General features: G+C 41.1%; 1 protein-coding gene across 1 annotated transcript; it reads left to right on the top strand.

Annotated features, from left to right (window-relative positions):
* The first annotated feature begins 5,569 nt into the window (after positions 1-5,569).
* Positions 5,570-10,693, top strand: NPVF (neuropeptide VF precursor). Its single transcript, XM_003407068.3, has 3 exons — positions 5,570-5,707; positions 7,032-7,435; positions 9,730-10,693. The coding sequence occupies exons 1-3, from the start codon at positions 5,570-5,572 to the stop codon at positions 9,779-9,781; spliced, it is 594 nt and encodes a 197-aa protein (XP_003407116.1). The 3' UTR covers positions 9,782-10,693.
* The last annotated feature ends 11,529 nt before the right edge of the window (positions 10,694-22,222 follow it).

Here is a 22,222-nt window from a genome sequence, read left to right as displayed (position 1 = left end):
CAAAAAAATTTACCATCTCCCGCTGCGTGGAATACGTACCTGCAGGGCTGACTCCATCACAGGCTAGAAATACCCTCAGTATATTCCAGAGACTTGCCAGTGAGACTCTCATCTAACTACTTGGAAATACTTTTGCTGTTACAGTTTGAATCACATCTTTCCCAAGTTGGTTCATACACATTAATCTTTAGTTTGTTCAGGAGTCCTGGGTGGTACAAATGGTTCAGAACTCAGCCACTAACCAAAAGATTGGTGGATCTGAGACATCTTGGAAGAAAAGACCTGGCAATACACTTCCAAAGTTCACAGCCATTGAAAACCCCATGGAGCTCAGTCCTACTCTGAAACACACCCATGGGATGAGGTTTGTTTAGTTTGTTTAGTTCAGTTTGTTCCTACCCAACTAGATCATAGTCTTTGCATAGGAAAATTGGGTAATTCTCAGTCTCTCCAAAATTCCTCCAGTGGCCATGTTGTTGTTATTGTCCCTTTACTCTTACGGGATCTTCTGCATAAAATATAAAAATCATCTGTTTGGAGGCACTAAAGAGTTTCCAAGGCAGCCAGGATTTAAAAGGGCAGGCTCCCAGAGAGAAGGAAAGCTCCTCTGGATGAGTCCAACTTCTATAAGCTACTTTCTCTGGGTGGTGTTGCTGATTCTTAAGCTTTATGGCTGAAAACCTGAAGGAAGTATGCAACTAAGAGGCACAGAACCCCGCAGGGCCTTTGTCACTCCTGTGGAGCTGGGGAGGCAAAATTTGGATTTTTTGGCAGCTGAGACAGCAAGGATTTGGAGGGCTAAGGGACTGGACCAAAGCAGGATTCAAAGAAGCAAGCCCAAAAGTCTATGCTGGTTTCCCTCCAGGCATTTGCTGATTCTTAAGTAACATAGGTCAAGTGGTCAAGGAATCAAGTAAAAAACAGATCAAAACTGAGCAAGACTTTTAGTAGTCTCATCATCCTGGAAAACAAAAATTGGAGCCCAGAACCAAGAAGGAGGGGCCCTGATAGAAAACCCCAGACTCTGACAACCTAGCGGTACAAATACAACAGAGCCTTACAAAATCCTAAGAGTCCCTGGATGGTACAAATGTTTACACGCCAGGCTGCTAACTGAAAGGTTGGCGGTTCGAGTCTACCCAGAGGCACTTCGGAAGAAAGGCCTAGTGATCTGCTTTTGAACAATCAGCCACTGAAAGCCCTATGGATCACAGTTCTACTCTGACACACATGGGGTTGTCCTGAGTCAGAATTGACAGCGACTGATTAGTTACAAAGTCTTAAACACATCCTCAAGTCAGCTCAGCCCAATTGACTGAAGTGATTTGCCCCCCATTTTAGCTGCTGGCCAGAGGCTAGGGTGCAGCTAGTTGGACATGGAAAGGTAATATGCAGCCAGAGAGCCCTTTTCTCCCCTCAACCTGAGGAGCCAGCAGGCCTCTGAAATCTGCCTGGTTAGAGACCCTAAGTTATTGTCAGCAAGCCCTCCTGAAACTGTAAGTCCCTTTTCACACCCTTCTGGTGTCTCAGGCACAACTGATGCACATCAACACAGCAAGATCCATCAGAACATACTGAACTCTTCAAGCTGCATGTTCAACTATAACAAAATACACTTAAACTCACACTCTGCTCTCTTATAACTGACTGGCCAGGCACAGTTCTCCATCCAGGAAAGCCTTGAATGTGAATCCCAAACAGGAGTCTGTTAAGATACTATGATTTCAGGATAAACCACAAGCCTAAGCTCTAATCATGTGTAAGTCACAGTAAAGGAAAAACTCTAGTCAACGACCAGAACTGGGAAAAGCAATTCACAAACTTCAGTTTTAGCTCATATTTCCAATGCTAATGAAAAATTTATTCATATATCTGAAAATAAATTTCTTTATCATCTGTAATAAAGACTATGATCTGTACAAACAAGGTCCTTCCCTCAGAGAGAGTACAGCCCAGTAGAGGGTGCAGCCAAGAAGCTGGGCAAGAGAGAGTGATGGGAGCAGTGATCTGAGAAGAAATAAGCTATTGGAGCATGCAGGGAGTTAAGAAAGACCCAAAAATGAGTAGGTGTAAGAAGGAGACAGGAGAGTGGAAGAATTAATTCCATACAGAGGAAATGCATGTGCAGAGGCCTGGAGACAAGGCAAAGCTCACCCACTTGGAAGAACAGAAAGAAGTTTGTTATAAATAAAGCAGAAAGTTGATGCGGAGTGGTAAGAGATGACGCTGGAGAAATAGGCGGAGTACAGATTACAAGAGTGAGCTAGCTAGCTAAGTAAACCTGGCAGAAAGGGGAAGCCATTAAAAGGTTTTAAGAAGGAAAATCATAAATGTATTTTATAAAAATTCTCCTGGCTGCACTGTGGAGAATGAATTGGAAAAGACCAAGAAAAGGGTCTAGGCAAGAAATAATGGAGAAAGGCAATGGAAATGGAGAGAAGTGAGCAGATTTAAGGGCGATTTAGAAGAGTTCAGACTTGATTGGGCAGACTAGTGCCATGATGAAGTTTTTGGACTGCTTGAGTTCAAGTCCTGGCTCTGTCACTTATGGGGAAAATTACTTAGTCCTTCTGCACCTTACTTTCTTTTTCTGAAGAGTGGGAATATAAAAGTACCTGCTCATGGAATATGAGGAAAGATAAATGAGATCATTCACAAAGTACTTAGAACAGTTCCTGAATCCCATTTAAATTTTCACTTTGTGTTGGCATTTTTTAGGAAAGGAAAACTATTCCATCAGATACTGTAATGGTGGACACATGACATTATGCATTTGTCAAAACCCATAGGACTGTAGGACACGGAGTGAACCCTAATGTAAACTTCTGGCTTTAGTTAAGAAGAATATATCAATATTGGTTCATCGATTGTAACAAATGTACCACATGATTGCACGATATTATTAATAGGAGAAACTCTGTGGAGGGAAGTGAGGGGTATATGAGAACTCTCTGTACTTTCTGCATAATTTTTCTGTAAACCTAAAACTGCTCTAAAAAGTAGTCTATTAAAAATAAATAAATAAATACTATGTGCTTTCTATCTCCTGACTGGACCTTGAGTGATACAGTTACAGTCATTGAAATGGGAAACATAGGAGGAAACACAGGTATTGCAAAGGTGAATTCCATTTGGGGCATTCTGGGATTGAGATGCTTGTGAGACATCCAAAAAGAACTGCCTGCTAGGAAGCTGAGCACTAAGGTTGGAAGCTCAATACTCAATATCTGAGCTAGAGGGAGAGACTTAGATGTTGAAGTCCTGTGACCTCTAAAATCTTAGTAAATGAAACATGTATTTAACTGTCACAAGTCAGTGAGATACTGGTTTTATGTTTAATCTTTCAAAAGCTCACATGTCTCATCAAAAGGTGCTAAACAAATTAATATCTATGTGTGTAAGTAGCAGCACATCTCATCAAAAGATTCATGGTGGTTTCATTTGTGTGTATGTTGGGTAATGTTGTTCTATATCTGTTAACGTTTTCAAGGTAAGGAAGGTATGGTTGAACAGAGCCAAGCGCTATACATATTAATAAGGTGACTCTAATCACATGCCACACTTGGAAGCCTAACCGGTGGAGGAAGGTAGTCATTAGTCATACCAGCTCCTCTGGATGCTGACTAGAATCAGAAAAACTCTAACTGATGTGCCAAAATCCCAAATAAACCAAAAAAAAACCAAACCCTTTGCCGTGGAGTCAATTCCGACTCATAGCGACCCTATAGGACAGAGTAGAACTGCCCCATAGAGTTTCCAAGGAGCGCCTGGCAGATTTGAACTGCCGACGTTTAGGTTAGCAGCCGTAGCAATTAACCACTACGCCACCAGGGTTTCCAAAATCCCAAATAGTGGCATCAAAAATTGGTGAATTACAGAAGCGTCAAAGTCATTGGAGAATAACAACTAGATACAAACAAATTTTGAAGGAGACCCATGCTGGTCCCATTGCCTGTTTCTAGGATGTGAACTCAGTAAAGATAGCTTGCCCCTTGGTTCCCACATTTCTCAAAAGTTTGGATCTACTGACCACAAAAAAAAGGGAAGTTCCATCAGCAGTTTGCAAAGGAACAATTTGGGAGAGAAATATATTAAATCCTCAGGGAAATTAAACCCAAATAATCTAGTAACAGCCTTACAAAATTAACACTAGACCAAAGATTGAATTAATTGCCACCTGGGAATTTTTAGCTACCATAGACTAAAACAAATGAGACCAATGATGTAAGCTGCCGTAAAAGAAGCTGGAAAAGGTAGCGGCAAATGTGCTGTCAAGGCACCACCAGAGTCTACCCACTGTTGTTTTTAAACTTTCTGATTTGTTCTGAAGATCTTTAGTACACAGAAAGGTCTTCACAGCCCATCTCATACCTCAAATTATAGTAAGCTGGTGAGAGAAGCCAGAGGTGGAACAATGCTTAGGACAAAAGGCGTAATTTTAGGACTTGCTTATTTGTTAATTCTTCTCTGGAAGCAGCTGAGGTGTTGGAAATCAATGTGAGGCCTTTTTCCCCTGAGAAGGTTGAATGGGCCCGTGCCCGTGGGAGCGAAACATGGTTTCCCTAGAACCTAGCAGTCTAGTAATAAGGCAGGTCTTTAACAACATCAGTCACCTGCTCTGAAAGACACTCCGCTTGGCATTTCAGTAAATAAGCATTTATTTCTGCAAATTCTCTTCTTATGTCACAAAGCCAGTATGCCTGTGGCAATGATAGATCACCTAAATAATATGGGCCAAGGGAGCAACAAAATCGGCATGTGTGTGACTTACCAAACCCCTGCTAGGGTCCTTAAGGGCTTTCAGGAAGAAGGCAGGATGCAGCATCTAGAAATAAAATCCTGGTGATTTATACAGATTCACCACATAAGGCCCACAGGGCACATTCGAAAGGCCTTGAACCGCCTCCAGCTTCTCCGGAGACAGCCAGTTTGTCAAAATGCCTATCGAATGGGCTTATGCACATCCTCCCGTTACGGCTGACATTTACTCCTAAATCTTTTTAATAACCAAACAGCATATTACAGAAAGTTAATTAATGGCATTTTATTTTGCTATTATGGTGACTTAGGATTCTTTTCACATTCTTAAACTTGCTTGACATTTTGAAAATGCTGTCTAACTCTTTCGTGTGAATTATAAAAAAAAAAAAAAAAACTAGAACGCACTGAATATTTTTTTTCCTTCCCTCATGAATTGACACAAACGCCAAACACAAAATAGTATTTGGTTAAGCTCAGAGAAATAAAGCATTCTGTTGGTTTGGAATCTTAATTACTATCACCCCAAACTCGCCTAATTAGAATCTCTTCCATAACGAGGAAAATTATTTTCAAAGTTAATGAATTTGCAAGCAGGAGCATTGGTGTCTTCCCGGAATAAATTACTCACATTTCTTCCATGCATATTTTCATTACCCACTCTAATTAATACTCATACCAAAAACATGTGAGCTTGATTTCACTGCTAAAGGAAACTTTCCTTTCTTTTTACACAGTATAAAAGATCACAATTTCCCCTCCTGTAGACACTGAACTGAGCATATAGACTTAATTTTGGATTTTTAGCAAGATGGAAATTATTTTATCCAGACAATTCATTTTATTGACTTTAGCCACTTCAAGCTTGTTAACATCAAACATCTTTTGTGCAGATAATTTAAGGATGTCCAATCTTCACAGCAAAGAAAACTATGACAAATTTTGTGAGGTAAGTTTTTTTAAAGCCTAATGTGACTAGTATTAATGATATAATATTTGTACTGAATCTTATGATTTTGTAAAATGTAAGGAATAAGTTGGTTTGTATATTGCATTTTGGTTAAAATTCAGCCTTGCTATGACAGTACATGGCTGTAACTTGCATCATTTAGCATGACAGCAACAGCCTGGCCTCTCTAATGACAATTTAAGTAGAGGACTAACAATAACAACAAGTTTTTGGTAAATCTGTATCTAAGTAAAATGTTTATCTCTAGATGGTGGAATTCAAGTTATTTTTATTTTCTTCTTTATGCTTTTCCATATTGTCTAAATTTTCTGAAAGGAGCATGTATTATATTTTACAATCAGAAAGCATCATTTAAAAATCTCCATATGGACCATCTGTCATGGTAAAAACCAATATAACAACTAAACCCATTGCCATCGAGTCATAGCGACCCTATAGGACAGAGTAGAACTGCCCCATAGGATTTCCAAGGATGTAATCTTTACAGAAGCAGACTGCTACATCTTTCTCCCACGGTGCAGCTGGTGGGTTCAAACCACCAACTTTTCCAGTTAGCAGCCCACCGCTTAACCACTGCTCCATCAGAGCTCCTTCATGGTAAAAGTAAATCTAATTAAAGATTCATTGTATTTTAAATGATTCCTATAGAGCTGGTGTATCAGTTGTGTGGTAACCCACAAACCAATGGGTTCTTTACTAAATATATAATGTATAGTCTAATAAATATACAACTAGTTTCTTGAAAAATGCTTTTGCAGTAGAGTTCAGAGTATGAAGGGGTTAAAAAAAAAAAAATTCAACTTGACTTCCTACAACTATGCCCCAAAACCTAGCTAGCTAGCATCTCTGTTTCCATGCGTCCACCACTTTGATCATTAACGACGGGAAAAATAAGAGACATGGAGAGAGAGCAGGGAGGTTTCTCTAAATCAAAATACAAAAATATACAAAATATTTCATAAACAAGATAAATCAAAAAACTGAAAGAGAATAACTGCAGCAAAACGTTTGCCTCATTTCAATACTTCATTATGTTCCCACTGCTTGAACGCATTGCTATAGTCACTATATATATTTTATTAATATTTTATAGTTGTCTTACAATAGTCTAGGGAATGAGAAACTAGATTGCGTTAAGAAGCTTAATACAAATTATTTATTAAAAAATTCTGCACACGAGAACACAAACTGTTTATAGCCTTAACTATTCTGCAGATTAAAGTCTGAATTTAAGTTAATGTGGAGTTGAAGTCTGTTGCTTGTAACACTAAGAAATTATTACAATGGTCATTTCTAATTATAGCCTAGAGGAGACTCCAAAGGGGAAAAGGAAAGAAGCCTCAATTTTGAAGAATTAAAAGACTGGGGACCAAAAACTGTCATTAAGATGAGCACACACACAGTCAACAAAATGCCACCCTCAGTCAACAACTTGCCATTGAGATTTGGGAGAACCATGGAAGAACGAAGTCCTGGGCCAACGTCCAACTTGCCTTTGAGATTTGGAAGAAATATGGGGGGAAGTATCTTGAGACGAGTTCCTAATCTGCCCCAAAGGTTTGGGAGAATGACAGCAGCCAAAAGAGTCACTAAGACACTGAGTGATTTAATCCAACAATCCATAGATTTACCATCTGCCAATGAGTTACTTTACTCCATGACCTGCCAGCTCCAAGAAATTCAGAATCCTGACCAAAAGCACCCAAGGTAAATACCTAAAAACCAGTTTAAATACATGGCAAGTTATAGAGAGCTGGGCCAGAAACTTACAAATTGTTACATGTTTTCAAATAAGTGTCTAAGAAAGAGAATGGCAAGGATGCAGGGGAATAAATAACCTAGATGTTGAGAACTGTAGAGGGCCAGGTATAAGCATGGTTATATGTATATAGTCATAAGATGGTTTCTCCTAATCCACACAAGGCATTGTCTTAGTTATCTAGAGCTGCTAAAACAGAAATACCACATGTGGGTGGCTTTAACAAACAGAAATTTATTTTCTCACAGTTTAGGAGGCTAGAAGTCCAAATTCAGGGTACCGGCTCTAGGGGACAGCTTTCTTTCTCTGTCAGCTCTGGAGGAAGGTCCTTGTCTCTTCGGCTTCTGCTTCCTGGTTCCTAGTTCCTTGGAGATCTCTGTGCATCTTAGCATCTATCTTACCCCATCTGTCTTGTGCTCCTTTGTATATCTCAAGATTGTATACAAAATCTCTTTTACATCTCAAAAGAGAGTGACTCAAGATACATCCTATACTAATCCTACCTCATTAACATAACAAAGACAACCCACTCCCAAATGAGATTATAACCACAGGCAGAATTTACAACACAGATTTTTGGGGGACATAAAGGAACTGGAAAATTCAATGCATAACAGATATCAATGTCATGGTAAGTACATGCAATGACAGGATTGGGAGTTTAACCCTGTAATATATTGTCTGGCATTTGACCTCTCTAATATAGACGACCCCACATCCACAATTAGCAAGGATGTCATCTCAGTAACTCAGGTCTCAAATTCCAAACTTTAGCCAAACCTTTTTCTTTTTCCTGAATCTTGTTTTGTAAATCAATTCTGATATCACTCTTTGCATCAATTAGTAAGTATTTACATCAAGTATCAGAGCCCTGGCGGCGCAATGGTTCAGCACTCAGCTGCTAACCGCAAGGTTGGTGGTTCAAACCTACCAGTGGCCCCAGGGGAGAAAAGACCTGACAATGAGCTCCTATAAAGATTACAGCCTATGAAGCCCCATGGGGCAGTTCTACTCTATCCTATCGGGACTCTGTGAGTCAAAATCAACCTGACAGCACAGAACAACAACAATATATACAAACCAGAGTGCCACATACTATAAGAGATTCGAAATAAATTATAAGCCACTTATCTATTATTACGTAGGGAGCGTACATGTGAAAGAACATTTTTAAATATAAAGTGGAACGTGACTGTTTAGTTAAGACCTGAAGCAAGTGAGGTGGCAAGCTGTTTCATCTTATCAGCAAGACCTTCTCAGGAGATCCCCAAAACAAAACCAAAACTCATTGCCATCAAGTCAATTCTGACTCATAGCAACCCTATAGGACAGAATAGAACTCCCCCATTGGGTTTCCAAGGAGTGGCTGATGGATTTGAACTGCTGACCTTTTGGTCAGCAGCCAAACTCTTAACCACTACACCACCAGGGCTCTCTTTTAAACTGCTTTATTTTTCTCAATAGTATTTTCCCCCATCTAGCATATCATATATTTGGTGTTCTTCCTCTTTACTAGAATTTCAGTTCTAAAGTTCCATAATTTTTGTTCATTGTCATAACCCCAGTGCCTAGAACTATGCCTAGGCACTCAATATTTGGTAGAATGAATAAAATGATACAAGAATGGCACTAATAAAGTCCCATCAAGTAGCCCCATTCCCCATAGAGGGGACTTTATTCCCACTGCCTGTGGGAATCTGGGGGTGTTTCATGAGTCAAGCTTTGAAGGGTGACTATTTTGAATATTCAAAGACTGGAGGGAGGAAAGAGCACATTTTCAGGCAAAGAAAAGAGTATAAGCAAAGGCAGTAAAGCAAGGTGAGCCAAGAACAGCTGGGGTTGAGTTTGGCAAGAGCAAAGGGTTTGCAAAGAGGAGATGGAAGAAGGCTAGAAGGGGACAGTGAGGGTAGAGTACAGGCCTTTGGACATTATTCACCAGGAAGGAACAGGAGAGCCACTGAAGTTTCTGCTGAGGTCCTGAGATATCACACCAAGGGAGAATCTGGCAACTAATTAGATATTGGGGAGCGGGGCAGTGGTGAGGGAAAGATGAGTCAACAGTAAGTTTTTGACTCTGAGTAGCCGTTACGATGGCAGGAACCCATCAGTAGTTTACTCATTTCAAGTGCAACACAATTCAACTCAAGTATAATTAGGCAATTAGGAGCACGGCCTGTATTCTGATAATGCTGTGACATGCTATTCTGATGGATGAGAACATTTTGTACTGCTTACATTTCAGGATGCTGGGATTCAAGAAAAGAGATGATGCAAAATTGAAACAAGAAAAATAAGAAATCTGGAGCCTTCCCCTGAACATGACATAAAGCTGTGGCCTCTAATCTGCCAACAGCTCTACAGCGAGAGAATGAATGGTCACGGCACTCGTGCGTTGCACTGGGACGTATCATTCACAACAATTTTTCCTTGTCAGTACAGCTAGTCACTTAAGGAATAATTGTAATGTAATCTGGAAATAACTGTTGTCTAAATAAAAAAAAAAGCATTGCAAATACTTAAGAAGCCTCTGGTAATGGTGAGAGACAGAGAAAGAGAGTGAGATGGACTGAAGCCACGTTACTAACTAGTTGCCATACAGTCGATTCAGATTCAGGGCAACCCTATGTGTATCAGAGTGGAACTGTGCTCAATAGGGTTTTCGGTGGTTGATTTTTCATAAGTAGGTTCTCAGACCTTTTTTCTAAGGTGCTCCTGGGTAGAATCAAACCTCCAACCTTTCGGATAGCAGCCGAGCATGTTAACCATTTGCGCCAACCAAGGATGTGAAAACCATGACACCTACACTTAAGAAAAAAATGAAATAGAAGTGCAAGAGTAGCCTGACAAATATTTTGATGAAAATAAAACAATTAACTGAATGGCATGGTTGACAAATAAGTGAGCATGTATAACACATCACTTATAAACACGTTTTCCTGCACCTTTTTTTTTTTCCATTGTATCAACTGTTAGTGAATCTTTGACAGACTGAAATTTAAAACCTGTCGTGTCTCTGTGTAAATGTATAAGATAAAGAAAACTCTTAGATTTGGGGAGATAAAACAAAAAGGCAACTATTAACTCTTCTCCTTCTCCCTATGTATCTGGAAATATGCCTTCTGGCGTGTCTCTTTTCTTTGCATTTAATATTTCAAGTTTTGAATTCATAGAAAAAAAAAATCTAGTCACTCCTAAGCTAGCAATTTATAAACACAGTACACCACATCACAAATGCATAGTGATTTGACTTCAGTCATAAGACTATGAAGCCCTTAATCAGATACAACTGGTTTACCGAACAGTTTCCACTCCATAGGTTGCAAAGAGGAAATGGTTTTCTTTCTCTCCCATCCTGCCCCCAGCTGTGCCTTGTTGAATCTCCTTCCCCTGCTGGGTAGAGAGATCCCTTAATGATACCCTGGACAGTTTCCATAACTTCCTCAGTCACTTTTTGATATTAAAAACCTCACTCAAATCCAGTTGAAGACGTCAAACTCATAGCCAATGCAGTTTCCCCTCCCCCCTTGTTGGCTGGGCTGGTGGCTGGAGGGACCTAACGTGTGCAGGGGGCAAGGTCCCAATGGTTAAGCACTCAGTTACTAACTGAAAGTTTGGCAGTTCAAATTCCCTAGCCACTCTGCAAGAGAAAGACCTGGCAATGTGCTTTTATAAAGGTTACAGACAAGAAAACCCTATGAGGCAGTTCTACTGTCACATGGGGTCTCTATGAGTCGGAATCGACTCCACAGCACCTAACAACCCCTTCCTCACCTCAAAGGTATGATGGTGGGAGGGGAAATAGTAGGCCTCTGGGAGACAATCTCCCCTCCTGTCTTCTCCAGTGTGTTGTAGTAGGTGGAATGGGGATCAAGAGTCATTGTTTATTCCTTTCTATGTAATGTTGCTGTGCCTCTACAGATGTGTTCTTGGGGAAGTCCTGCAGGGACTTCTGCACTGCCCAGTCACTGACCTGGGAGACCTGCACGCTGCTGCTCCCTTCCAACCACCTTATCTGCACTCCGCATCACCAGTTACTGCCAGAAAGAAAGGCTCAAGCTGGCTCCCTTCTCAGTGTCCACTTGATCTATAGACAATGCAGACATCCTTGCCCTGGCAAGAACAGGACTGCAGGCTGCCCTGGGCTGCCCCACCACTACCCCACCTGTCTCCAACACTTTTTGCCCTTGCTAAGGAGGGCCAGGGGCAGATCAGCAAATCCACTGCCTACCAAACAGCCAGTCTGGAGAGGAAATGTCAGTCCCCTCTTCACAAAGACACCCCTGCTCTCTTTGGGTGATTTTCTGGCTTCGTGGGGGAAAGGCAGCTGCAGCAGGCCCTTCCGAGCCAAAAACTCACAACTACACATTCCCGGTGGTGCAAAAAACTAAGTGCTTGACTGCTAACTGAAAAGCTGGTGGTGTGAATGTGCCAAAGGAGCTTCTGCTTCTGAAAGGTCATAGTCATGAAAATCCTATAGAGCACAGTTCTACCCTGTAATACCTGGGTCTCCATGAGTCAGAATCCGACTCAATGGCAACTGGTTTGGTTTTTGTTTGTTTGTTTACATGGCTGGGAGGAGCACAGGCTGAGAAGGGGCTGGGTTGGCTCTGCCATCCCTTATTAAACCATATTGCGGTGTCTGGCCCCTGCCATTCATGGTTTTCATTACAATATAATACAGCTTTTCTGTATCTCCACTTTGGTCGGCAGTTGCCCAATCCTGAGAAACAGAGAAAATATCATGCAACACTAATAAAGCCTTGGCCTCTTGAAACTACCTTTCTTCTCATTTTGAGTAGTGCCATATCAGCAAATGAAGGTCCCAAAAGTTTGACTCCATCCACATCATTAAGGTCGATTCTACTTTGAGGAGGCAGCTCTTCCCCAGTCGTCTTTTGAGTACCTTCCAGCCTGAGGGGCTCATCTTCTGGCACTATATCAGGCAATGTTCCACTGCTATTCATAAGATTTTCAACTAGTTAATTTTTTCAGAAGTAGACCGCTAGGTCCTTCTTCCTAGTCTGTCTTAGTCTGGAAGCTCAGCTGAAACCTGTCTGCCATGGGTGACCAGTCTGGTATTTGAAATACCAGTGGCTTAGCTTCCAGCATCACAGCAACATGCAAGCCACCACAGTATGACAAACTGACAGACATATGGAACAAGTCTACTCTGTTACGCCTGGGATCGCCATGAGTTGGAATCAACTCAATGGCAACAGGTTACCTCTTTAAAATTCAAGGAATGGGGAAAGAGGAGTGCAGAAATCTCCACTCCTTAGGTGGAAACTTGGCCAGATGCCATAAACTTGATTACTGCTCTTACGTAGTAGTCTTTTCACCTCTCTAAATCAAAAACACACAGTCTCATTTCATTTTACTCAGCATTTCAATCTGCATTCAGCCACTCATTTATTCATTCCCCACTTTTCCCATGCTGAGGTCTATAGTTTGGGGACAGGAGAGTGGTTAACTTCTGCTCTCTCTTCCAGTCTTACCTGATTCCCCACCGTGACTGCTTTATAGGACTCCACCAGGTAGAAGGGAGTTAGGGACGAGAGGCAATGGGATAGCTCTTACCAGGCTGGATGGATTCACTCTCAGGACTTAGCAAATAGGAACACCCACCATTGCTTGGGCCCTCTCCCTGCAACTCTCCTGCCTCCCATGATGCTTTCCACTCTCCAGGCTGGCCTCAGTGGTCAGCCCTGGAACCTGGCACCCACTCCATGCATGCTCATTTCTCTTCCGGGGTCCTCTCGAGTAGGGCTTGAAACAGCCTATACCTGGCCATCCGTGGCTAGCTCCTCCACACTTGGGCGTGCAAGCTGACCCCAGCACAGCTCCTCGCTCCTGCTGCTCTGTTTCTCCCAGCCACATGGGACACATTTCTCCATCATATGGAAGCCTCTGCCTGGCATACTGATGAAGGGGTAAGGGACACAGTAACACCCAACATCTGGGCATGAGGTAGGGGGTATTCACGGCAAGGCAACAACTCTATTCAAAGAATCTCTTCACAAACCCAAATCCTATCCTTTTATAGCCTCCAAGTGGGTGAGGAAATTGAGGAACAGTGGAACCACTTTCCAGACACTTCCTTCAAAAGCTCTGCAAATAGTGATACAGCTTTGGAATTTTGTGTCTATTAGATTTTGGTGTTTTGGTTAAAACTTCACTTTTGACATCCTTTGCAACAATGAGGAGCCTGGTGGCACAGTGATTAAGAGCTCAGCTGCTAATCAAAAGGTCAGAGGTTCGAATCTACCAGGTGCTCCTTGGAAACCCTAAGAGGCAGTTCTCCTCTGTTCTATAGAGTCATTATGAGTCAGAATTGACTCAACGGTAATGGGTTTGGTGTTTTTGGTTTTGTGACAGTGATAGATCTCTTTTCAGAAGTATTATCACAGCTGCTAAAAATGACATTTTCTCTGAATCATTACATATACCAAACCAAACCAAACCCAGTGCCGTCAAGTCGATTCTGGCTCATAGCGACCCTAGAGGTCAGAGTAGAACTGCCCCATAGATTTTCCAAGGAGCGCCTGGCGGATTGGAACTGCCGACCCTTTGGTTAGCAGCCACTAGGCCACCACGGTTTCCCATTACACATACACGTGTGCATTTTTTCTGGATGAGTATTCACAGTTTCTGTGCAGATTCTCAAAAGGGTCTGTGATCCCATAAAGCTGAAGAATCTCTGCAATAGATTTTTATATCTAGAATTATTTTAAATTAATACCTAATTCAGTTTGTAAATGAATATCGTTATCTGATTGGACATCTAAGTGGTGAGAACGTAATGAAAAAACACTAATTATTAGAATCCCTCAAGCAATTTAGCTTGATCTTTCTCCAAATACCATATTAAAAAAGTACCACAAATGAAAGCGAGGAGATAATAACTCTTTTCACCTAACAGTATTCCATTCTATAACCCTCCTCCACTCTCTCAGCAGTTCAGCAGTTCCCTTCCCCATGGAAACCCCATGTGGATTGGTCTTAACCTAAGCCTCAGCCGGCCTGTGCAGGTGAGCAGAGCGTGAGGGCTAGTGGAGGAAAGCTAGTGATCAGACACTCATTACCAATACAGCAACAACTTTCATGGAAGGCGACGTCCATGTGATCTCAGGTCCACATTTCAAACATCATACTATGACAATGACCTTGAGAAAAAAAGTAATGACTCTGGGAGAAATTTCCCACCAAGAAAAATGAAAGGTCAGTGTTCACCTAACTGTGACCGACGAAATGAAATAAGCAAGAAAGTTGAGAGTGGTGGCATCCACTTATTTGATGTGTTTTTCCTTTTCTTTTTTACTAAAGATCTTGCTGGGGACATTATGTTACACTCTTCCTTTGGAACTTTTCATATATTTCATGAACATGCCAAACTACATGTTATTTCCTGGAAACATACACTTTCACGTTTCTGTGCCTTTGCCTGTGCTAATTCCTTTGGTGCAAAGGTTCATTTTCTACTTACCAAAATCCTTCAAGGCCCAGGTCAAATTTGGATGTAGCTGCATGTAACAGAAAACCTATATAACATTGTTTTCGTCAAGAGAGAAATTGGGTTTTTGTTTTTCGCACATACAAATGCCTGGAAGGAGGCAGTCCTGGGTTGGTGTGGAAATTCACGCTGTCATTAGGGATCTAGACTTCTGTCTTTGTGCTCCACCATCCTTAGCACATGGCTCCCAACAGGCCATCACATCCCTACCAGGCAGCAAAAACAAAGAGGCAGCAAGGCAAAGAGGCACTCTTCCAATATGAGCTGGCCTCTTTAAAGATCACCACCCCAACAACTTCCTCTTTCATGCCATTTGTCACTTTGATCTGCAAATGAATCTGGGAAATGTAGTTTCTTCATTGGAAACATTGTGCCACCCACTATTACTGTGGAAGAAGAGAACATCAATCAAGCAACTAGCTGCATCTGCCCAGTCTCCTCAAGGTCACTTCTTTGTACCATTCCTCAATTTAACACTTACTATATTTTATATATATATATATATATATATATATATATATATATATATATATATAAAACCAAGCCAAACCCATTGCCGTCAAGTTGATTTCAACCCATAGCAACCATATGAGACAGAGTAGAACTGCCCCACGGAGTTTCCAAGGAGCACCTGGTGGATTTGAACTGCTGACCTTTTGGTTAGCAGCCATAGCACTTAGTCACTACGGCACCAGTGCTTCCATATATATATTTATATACATACACATGTCTGTGTGTATGTATTTTATATACATATGTCTTAGTTATCTTGTGCTGCTATAACAGAAATGCCACAAGTGGATGGCTTTAACAAACAGAAGTTTATTCTCTCACCATTTAGGAAGCTACAAGTCCAAATTCAGGGTGTCGGCTCCAGGGGAAGGCTTTCTCTCTCTGTCCGCTCTGGGGGAAGGTCTTTGTCATCAATCTTACCCCGGACTAGGTGCTTGTCAGCACAGGGACGCCAGGTCCAAAGGACGTGCTCTGCTCCTGGCACTACTTTCTTGGTGGTAGGTGATCCTGATGTCTCTCTGCTCATGTCTGTTTTTTATCTCAAAAGAGACTGACTTAAGACACAACCTAATCTTGTAGATTGTCCTGCCTCATTAACATAACTGCCTCTAATCCCACCTCATTAACATCATAGAGGCAGGATTTACAACACATAGGAAAATCACATCAAATGACAAAATGGTAGACAATCAACCATTAATGGGAATCATGGACTAGCCAAGTTGACGCACTTTTTTTGAGGGAGGACACAATTTAATCCATAACAACATGATTTTTTCCTTCACTGGACTAGGATTTCTCAATACCAGCACTATGGACATTTTGGACCACATGATTCTTTCTTGTGGGGGTAAGTTCTGTGCATTACAGGATTTTTAGCGGCATTCCTGGCCTCTACCCATTAGTTGCCAATAGCTCCCCACGCCTCCAGCCCCATGGTAACAACCACCAAAAATGTCTCCAACCGTTGCCAAATGTCCACTGGGGGGCAGAATCTTCCCCAGTTGAGAATCACTGCACTAAAAAAAACTCTATATTCCTTCTTCAGCTTAATAACAATATTATGATACTTATCTGTTTAACCATTTCTGGTATACCCATTTTTTATGTTATATCAACTCATGGCACTGGGGTTGGGGGTTATCCTTTTTTATATGCAAGAAAGAATCTTTCAAAGATACCAGAACTAGCAGGTGGGTTTAGCCGAGGTCTGTCTGGCATCGAACTTTATGCTCTTCCTCCTGCATTCCCCCGTCTGCCCACCACCACCACAGCCACTTCCCATCTGGCCCTCAAATGTGTTAAGCATTCAAGAACATTTGCTGAATTAAGGCTTAAGATTAAAAAAAGAGAGAGGCAGAGTGCCCTGGAGGCCAGGAATAAATCCTCAGTGTTTTAAAACACTACACACAGATTTTTTTTGGGGGGGGGGTGGGGGTGGGAGGGGAAGGAAGGAAGGAAATGCTGGGACAACAAAGGTTTCTGTTCACTGTCAGATATGGGGAGACATTCATTTTAGAACTGCAAGGAAAATGAGGAGTTTGATTAGTTTAATTTTCCTGAGAAATGACTAGTCAACAATGATTCATATACTATCTTATAGCACTTTCCTTTGAACCTGAATGCTCCATCACATTCCTCTGAATAGCTCATTTTTACTTTGCTTCTTGTCTGTTTCCCTGGTCTTTTTATATCGCAATTAATAAAATTTAGAACCCTTGCACTTAACTTCTTAGAATATGTAATGATAATAATTAGTCAATTAGATGTCCAAAGATAACTAATAAAAACAGTTGCTCTAAAAATATACTGTGACTTTTTCCCTCAAAATACAACACTAATGTAGTACATACAATCCAATGTGTAGGTTAGGAAATGAGAAGTTTACCACCCATTACTCTCATTCTACATATAGGAATCAAGAACGAAAGGAGCCAAAAAAGAAAATTACTATTAGAAACAGGAGTGGAATTAAATTATAACTAGATCACTGTCTATGTTAATATTCTCTATGTAGAGATAAAGAAACATTATTTTAATCCTGAAGAAAAACTATCTCAAAATTTATTTTACTTCTTGCCAGATTTCCAGGCATTTGCATATTGTGGTTAATAAAACATAGAATTATTGTTTTCTTTCTTAAAATATACAACAATACTAATTAACCACAACAATGTACTAACTTAATTTTCAAACAGCTTTTAAAATATTGTATAGCTTTTCCTTGGTAAATAAAAGTAGAGCACTGACACATAACCAATATTGCAAAATTATTCTTAACCACTAAAAAAAAAAAAAATTTGTATAGCTTTTCCTTGGTAAATAAAAGTAGAGCACTGACACATAACCAATATTGCAAAATTATTCTTAACCACTAGAGGGCATAAAATGCACCACTTTTATACGTAATTTTAAATTCTTAGAACAAAACAACTACCACCACCAAAACAACAGCAAACAACTTTAAGATCTTCTTGTGTTATGCTATACAATACGCTATACACTTAACACGGCTCAGTTAACAATCTTAAATTTTTAAACTAAAGTACAATCACTAATTTTATAGGAGGCAAAAGTAAGAATCTCTTTTTAGCAGCCCAACCTGAGCACACCTATGATTTTGGGAACACTTATTAGCATCCGGTTGTTGTTGAGCTGATTCTGACTCGTGATGACCCCATGTGTGCAGAGTAGAACTGCTCCAGAGGGTTTTCAAGGCTGTGACCTCTCGGAAGATTGCCAGGCCTGTCTTTCGAGGCACCTCTTGGATGGGATCAAACTGCCAAACTTTCTGTGAGTAGTTGAGCTCTTAACCGTTTGCACCACCCAAGCACTCCTTTAGCATCAGGGAATCAGTACATATTCAAGGGAAGGCAAGGTACTTAAACCAAACTAAGCCAAATAAAAAAGCACCCATAGAGAATCAGTAAGATTCTTTTCACCCTAAAAGATCCTCGATGGAATGCAGAGATGCTATTTATTATTCAATTGATATAGTCACCAAAGTCACAAAGCTATCAAAGGCTCAAATATTTACATTTGGATCTTTAATTTCTACATGTACTTTCTTTTCTCAAAAACCAAGGGTAGGCCTGGTTGTGACAGAGATGTTTTTAGTTTCCTCTTAATTTATCTTTTTGACCCAATTAACTTTTGCTTCCCTCCCAATTAATCCATTTACATTTCAGTAACTAAAGCATTACTTTGATTAGAAACCACAACCTCTTCGCTTTTCACTCTCATTAATGAAAAGGCTCCATGGTAAATTAAGCCTTCTGGATTTCAGCCTAGGTGGGTGACGTTTTAACTACTGCCCCTTTAACCTTCTCCCTCTGTCAGTCTCAGCCATGTCCTACATCACCGGCAGTGAGAGGGCAATGGCGGCAGCCTGAGAGAGGAGCAGGCAGGGAGCCCAGGGTGATACATCACTGGGACGGTGACTTCCTCTGATGCATGGGTCCTTCACTTGCCAGTCAAACCTGCCAGGGCTTTTACCTTGTGGGGTTGTGCAGGACCTTACCCAAGACACTAAATCATTTCTGAAGTCTTGTTTCTTACCCTAAGCAAACCCAGTCTTCCCACTTTTCAGGTCTACGGGCACTGTTCACTCTCATACCAATAAACATGGAAAAGTAGTATAGAAAAGCTGGGGTGGAGCGTCGTAGGGCAGGCTAGAGGGTGTCACTTCTTTTGGACTAATGGAAGCAATGCACTTCTAAAATCAGGGCTAGCCACAAAAGAGAAAAGCCTTTCTGTATTATTACCTATTGTGGAAGTTACGAAGTAGCAAATTTGAAAGAAGCATCTAACAATTATATAACCCATTTTGTCCAATCAAGTGTCACTTATGTTGACCCCTTATGTGTCAGAGTAGGACTGTGCTCCATAGGGTTTTCAATGGCAGATTTTTTAGAAGTAGATCTCCAGGCCTTTCTTCCAAGGCATTTTTGAGTAGACTCAAATCTCCCAATTTTGGTTAGCAGTTAAGCACATTAACTGTCTGCACCACCCAAGGACTCCAAATTTCTGTTCAGGGGGATGAAAAAATATTTGAAAATCAGTAGTGGTGATGGCTGCACAACACGGTGAACATAATTAATGTCACTGAATTTGTACACTTACAAATGGTCAAAATGTTATGCTAGAGCAGTGGGGTGAGAAAGGAAGAGGTGGGGTTTCCAGAACCTAAGAGCTTGTGAAGTCATCCCATATGGGCTGGGGTGCAGACTTCGGCGGGGGTGGGGAGGGGGCAGTGAGGCTTCTCAGCTAGTTCTCACACCTCTGAGAAGGGGACACTATGTAGCTGGTGTTTGGACCTCTGTAAGATGGGGGTATATAGGTGACCTAGGGACTAAGCCCAGCAGGGGAGAAGAGGAGGCCTAATCGATGCCCCTGCTGTCAGCTGCTGCTGGTACCACTGAGGGCCCAGACGAGCTGGTGCAGGGGAATGCCCGCAGGAGCTGGAGGCTCCAGCTAGAGCTACCTGCTACTGCTGGAAGGGGCAGCTGAAAAAGCAAGGAATCTGTTCTCCCCTCCTCCTGCCTTCCAATCTCTCTCCAGTTCCTCCCATTGGTAGAATCTAACCAAAGGTCAGCCAGTAAGAGTCCGGAAAATGTAATTTACAGAATCCCTGCCCTAGAATTTCAGGGAGAGTATAGAAGGGTAGGCTTGGAGCTGGAGGCAATAAGTAAACAACCAGCAAAGTCTATTCCTTTGACTACTTGGTATCTGCACATAGCTATTATACCCATATTTAGGCTTCAGTTTTTAATTTTATATTTAAACTACCACCTGAAAAAATGCAATTATTCTTCACATAAGTGAAGATCCTATAACCCTTTCCCTGAAGGTCTTAACAGTCACATATCCATTTATGGATGATGTTAATTCCTGTTCTAGTTTAGTTACAATCCCACCAAAATATTCTGTACCCTAAATACTAAATTAATATAAAAATAGAGGAAAGGGAAGCAAGAGAAGAAATTATGTAATACATACATAAAATCTAACAAGTATTTTAATTATCTATCACTGCATAATAAACCATCCCAAAACTAAGCCATTTTAAAGAACATCTATTTTAATATCTCTCATGATCCTGCAGGTTGGCTGGGATCAGTGGGGCAGCTGTGCTGGTTTCATTTGGGGTCTCTCATGTGGCTGCAATCAGATGGCAGCTGAGGCTGCAGTTATTGAAAGCTTGACTGGGACACTGGAACACAGATCTCTGCAGCAAGATAGATTTATTTCATGGTGATTCAGGGCTCCCAAAAGCAAGTATTCCAGAAATTGGAACCCTTATCTGCTGATGCTGGGAATTGACAATGATACAGCCACTGTGGAAAACAGTGTGGCAGTTCTTCAAAAATTTAAAATAGAATTATCATCTAATCCAGCAATTCCACTCCTAACCATACATCCAAAAGACTTGAAAGCAAGGACTCAAGCAGGTATTTGTATACCAATGCCTCCTGCAGGGAAAACCCTGGTGGTATAGTGGTTAAGAGCTATGTCTACTAATGAAAAGATCGGCAGTTGGAATCCACCAGGCACTCCTTGGAAACTCTATGGGACAGTTCTACTCTGCCCTATAAGGTCGCTATGAGTCAGAATCAATGCAACGGGTTTGGTTTTTTGTTTGGTTCACTGCAGCATTATTCACAATAGCTGAAAGGTGGAAACAACCCAAGTGTCCATCAACAGATTTGGGGATAAGCAAAAACGTGGTATGTACATACGATGGAATATTATTCAGTCATGGAGAGAAATATAGTTCTGATACATGAAAACACAATGCTAAGTGAAACAAGCCAGACACAAAAGGCCAGATATTGTATGATCCCATTTATATGAAATATCTAGAATAGACAAACGGGAATGGAGAGTTACTGCTTCACGGGTACAGAGTTTCTGTTTGGGGTGATGACAAAGTTTTGGAAACAAATAATGGCGATGGTTGCACAACGTTGTGAGTGTGATTAATGCCACTGGATTGTACACTTGAACATGGTTTAAACTGCAAATTTTATGTTGTGTATATTTTACCACAATAACTAAATAAAAATTTTAAAAAGCACGTGTCCCCAGAGGGAGAAAGCAAAAGCTGCCAGCCCTCTTAAAGGCTAGGTCTAGAATTGGCACTGCATCACGTCCACTGAATTTGAGCAGCTGACATGAGTCACAGATACAAGTCTAAACAGTGGGAGGCGTGGTTCACTGAGTGCCATCTTCACAGATTAGCTACCAGCAGGACCTAGAGAAAAATACACAGTATTTCTACAGTCATTTCTATAATCCATGAGGCCGTGATTATATAGCTTCCTTATTCTACTTCTATTTACTACTTAAAGTGCCCTGGTGGCACAGTGGTTAAAGTGCTCACCTGCTAACCTAAATGTTGGTGGTTCAAACCCACCAGCCGCTCCATGGGATTAAGATGTGAAGTCTGCTTCCAAAAAGATTACAGCCTTGGAAACCCTTTGGGACAGTTCTATTCCATCCTATAGGGTCATTGTGAGTTGGAATTGACTTGGCAGCAACTGAGGGTTGTTTGTTTGTTTGTTTGTTTTTGGTATTTACTACTTTACTTTCTATTTTCTTATTCTACTTATTCCGTATTCTACTACCTATTCCCATGTTCCCTTTGCCCTCAGTTAGTCAGGGTTCTTTATCTGGAGAGTTACCTTTATTCTAGAAGGATTGAATCTCAGGA

Source organism: Loxodonta africana, chromosome 8, assembly GCF_030014295.1.
Source record: "Loxodonta africana isolate mLoxAfr1 chromosome 8, mLoxAfr1.hap2, whole genome shotgun sequence".
Taxonomy (NCBI): domain Eukaryota; kingdom Metazoa; phylum Chordata; class Mammalia; order Proboscidea; family Elephantidae; genus Loxodonta; species Loxodonta africana.
Note: the sequence above shows the minus strand (reverse complement) of the source record. Positions and strands in the feature narration are given on the sequence as shown.

Coding starts and splice junctions, on each gene's coding strand:
- NPVF (XM_003407068.3), top strand. CDS start 5,570: ATGGAAATTATTTTATCCAGACAATTCATTTTATTGACTTTAGCCACT. Junction 5,708..7,031: donor ACTATGACAAATTTTGTGAG/GTAAGTTTTTTT, acceptor TTCTAATTATAG/CCTAGAGGAGACTCCAAAGG. Junction 7,436..9,729: donor CCTGACCAAAAGCACCCAAG/GTAAATACCTAA, acceptor CTTACATTTCAG/GATGCTGGGATTCAAGAAAA.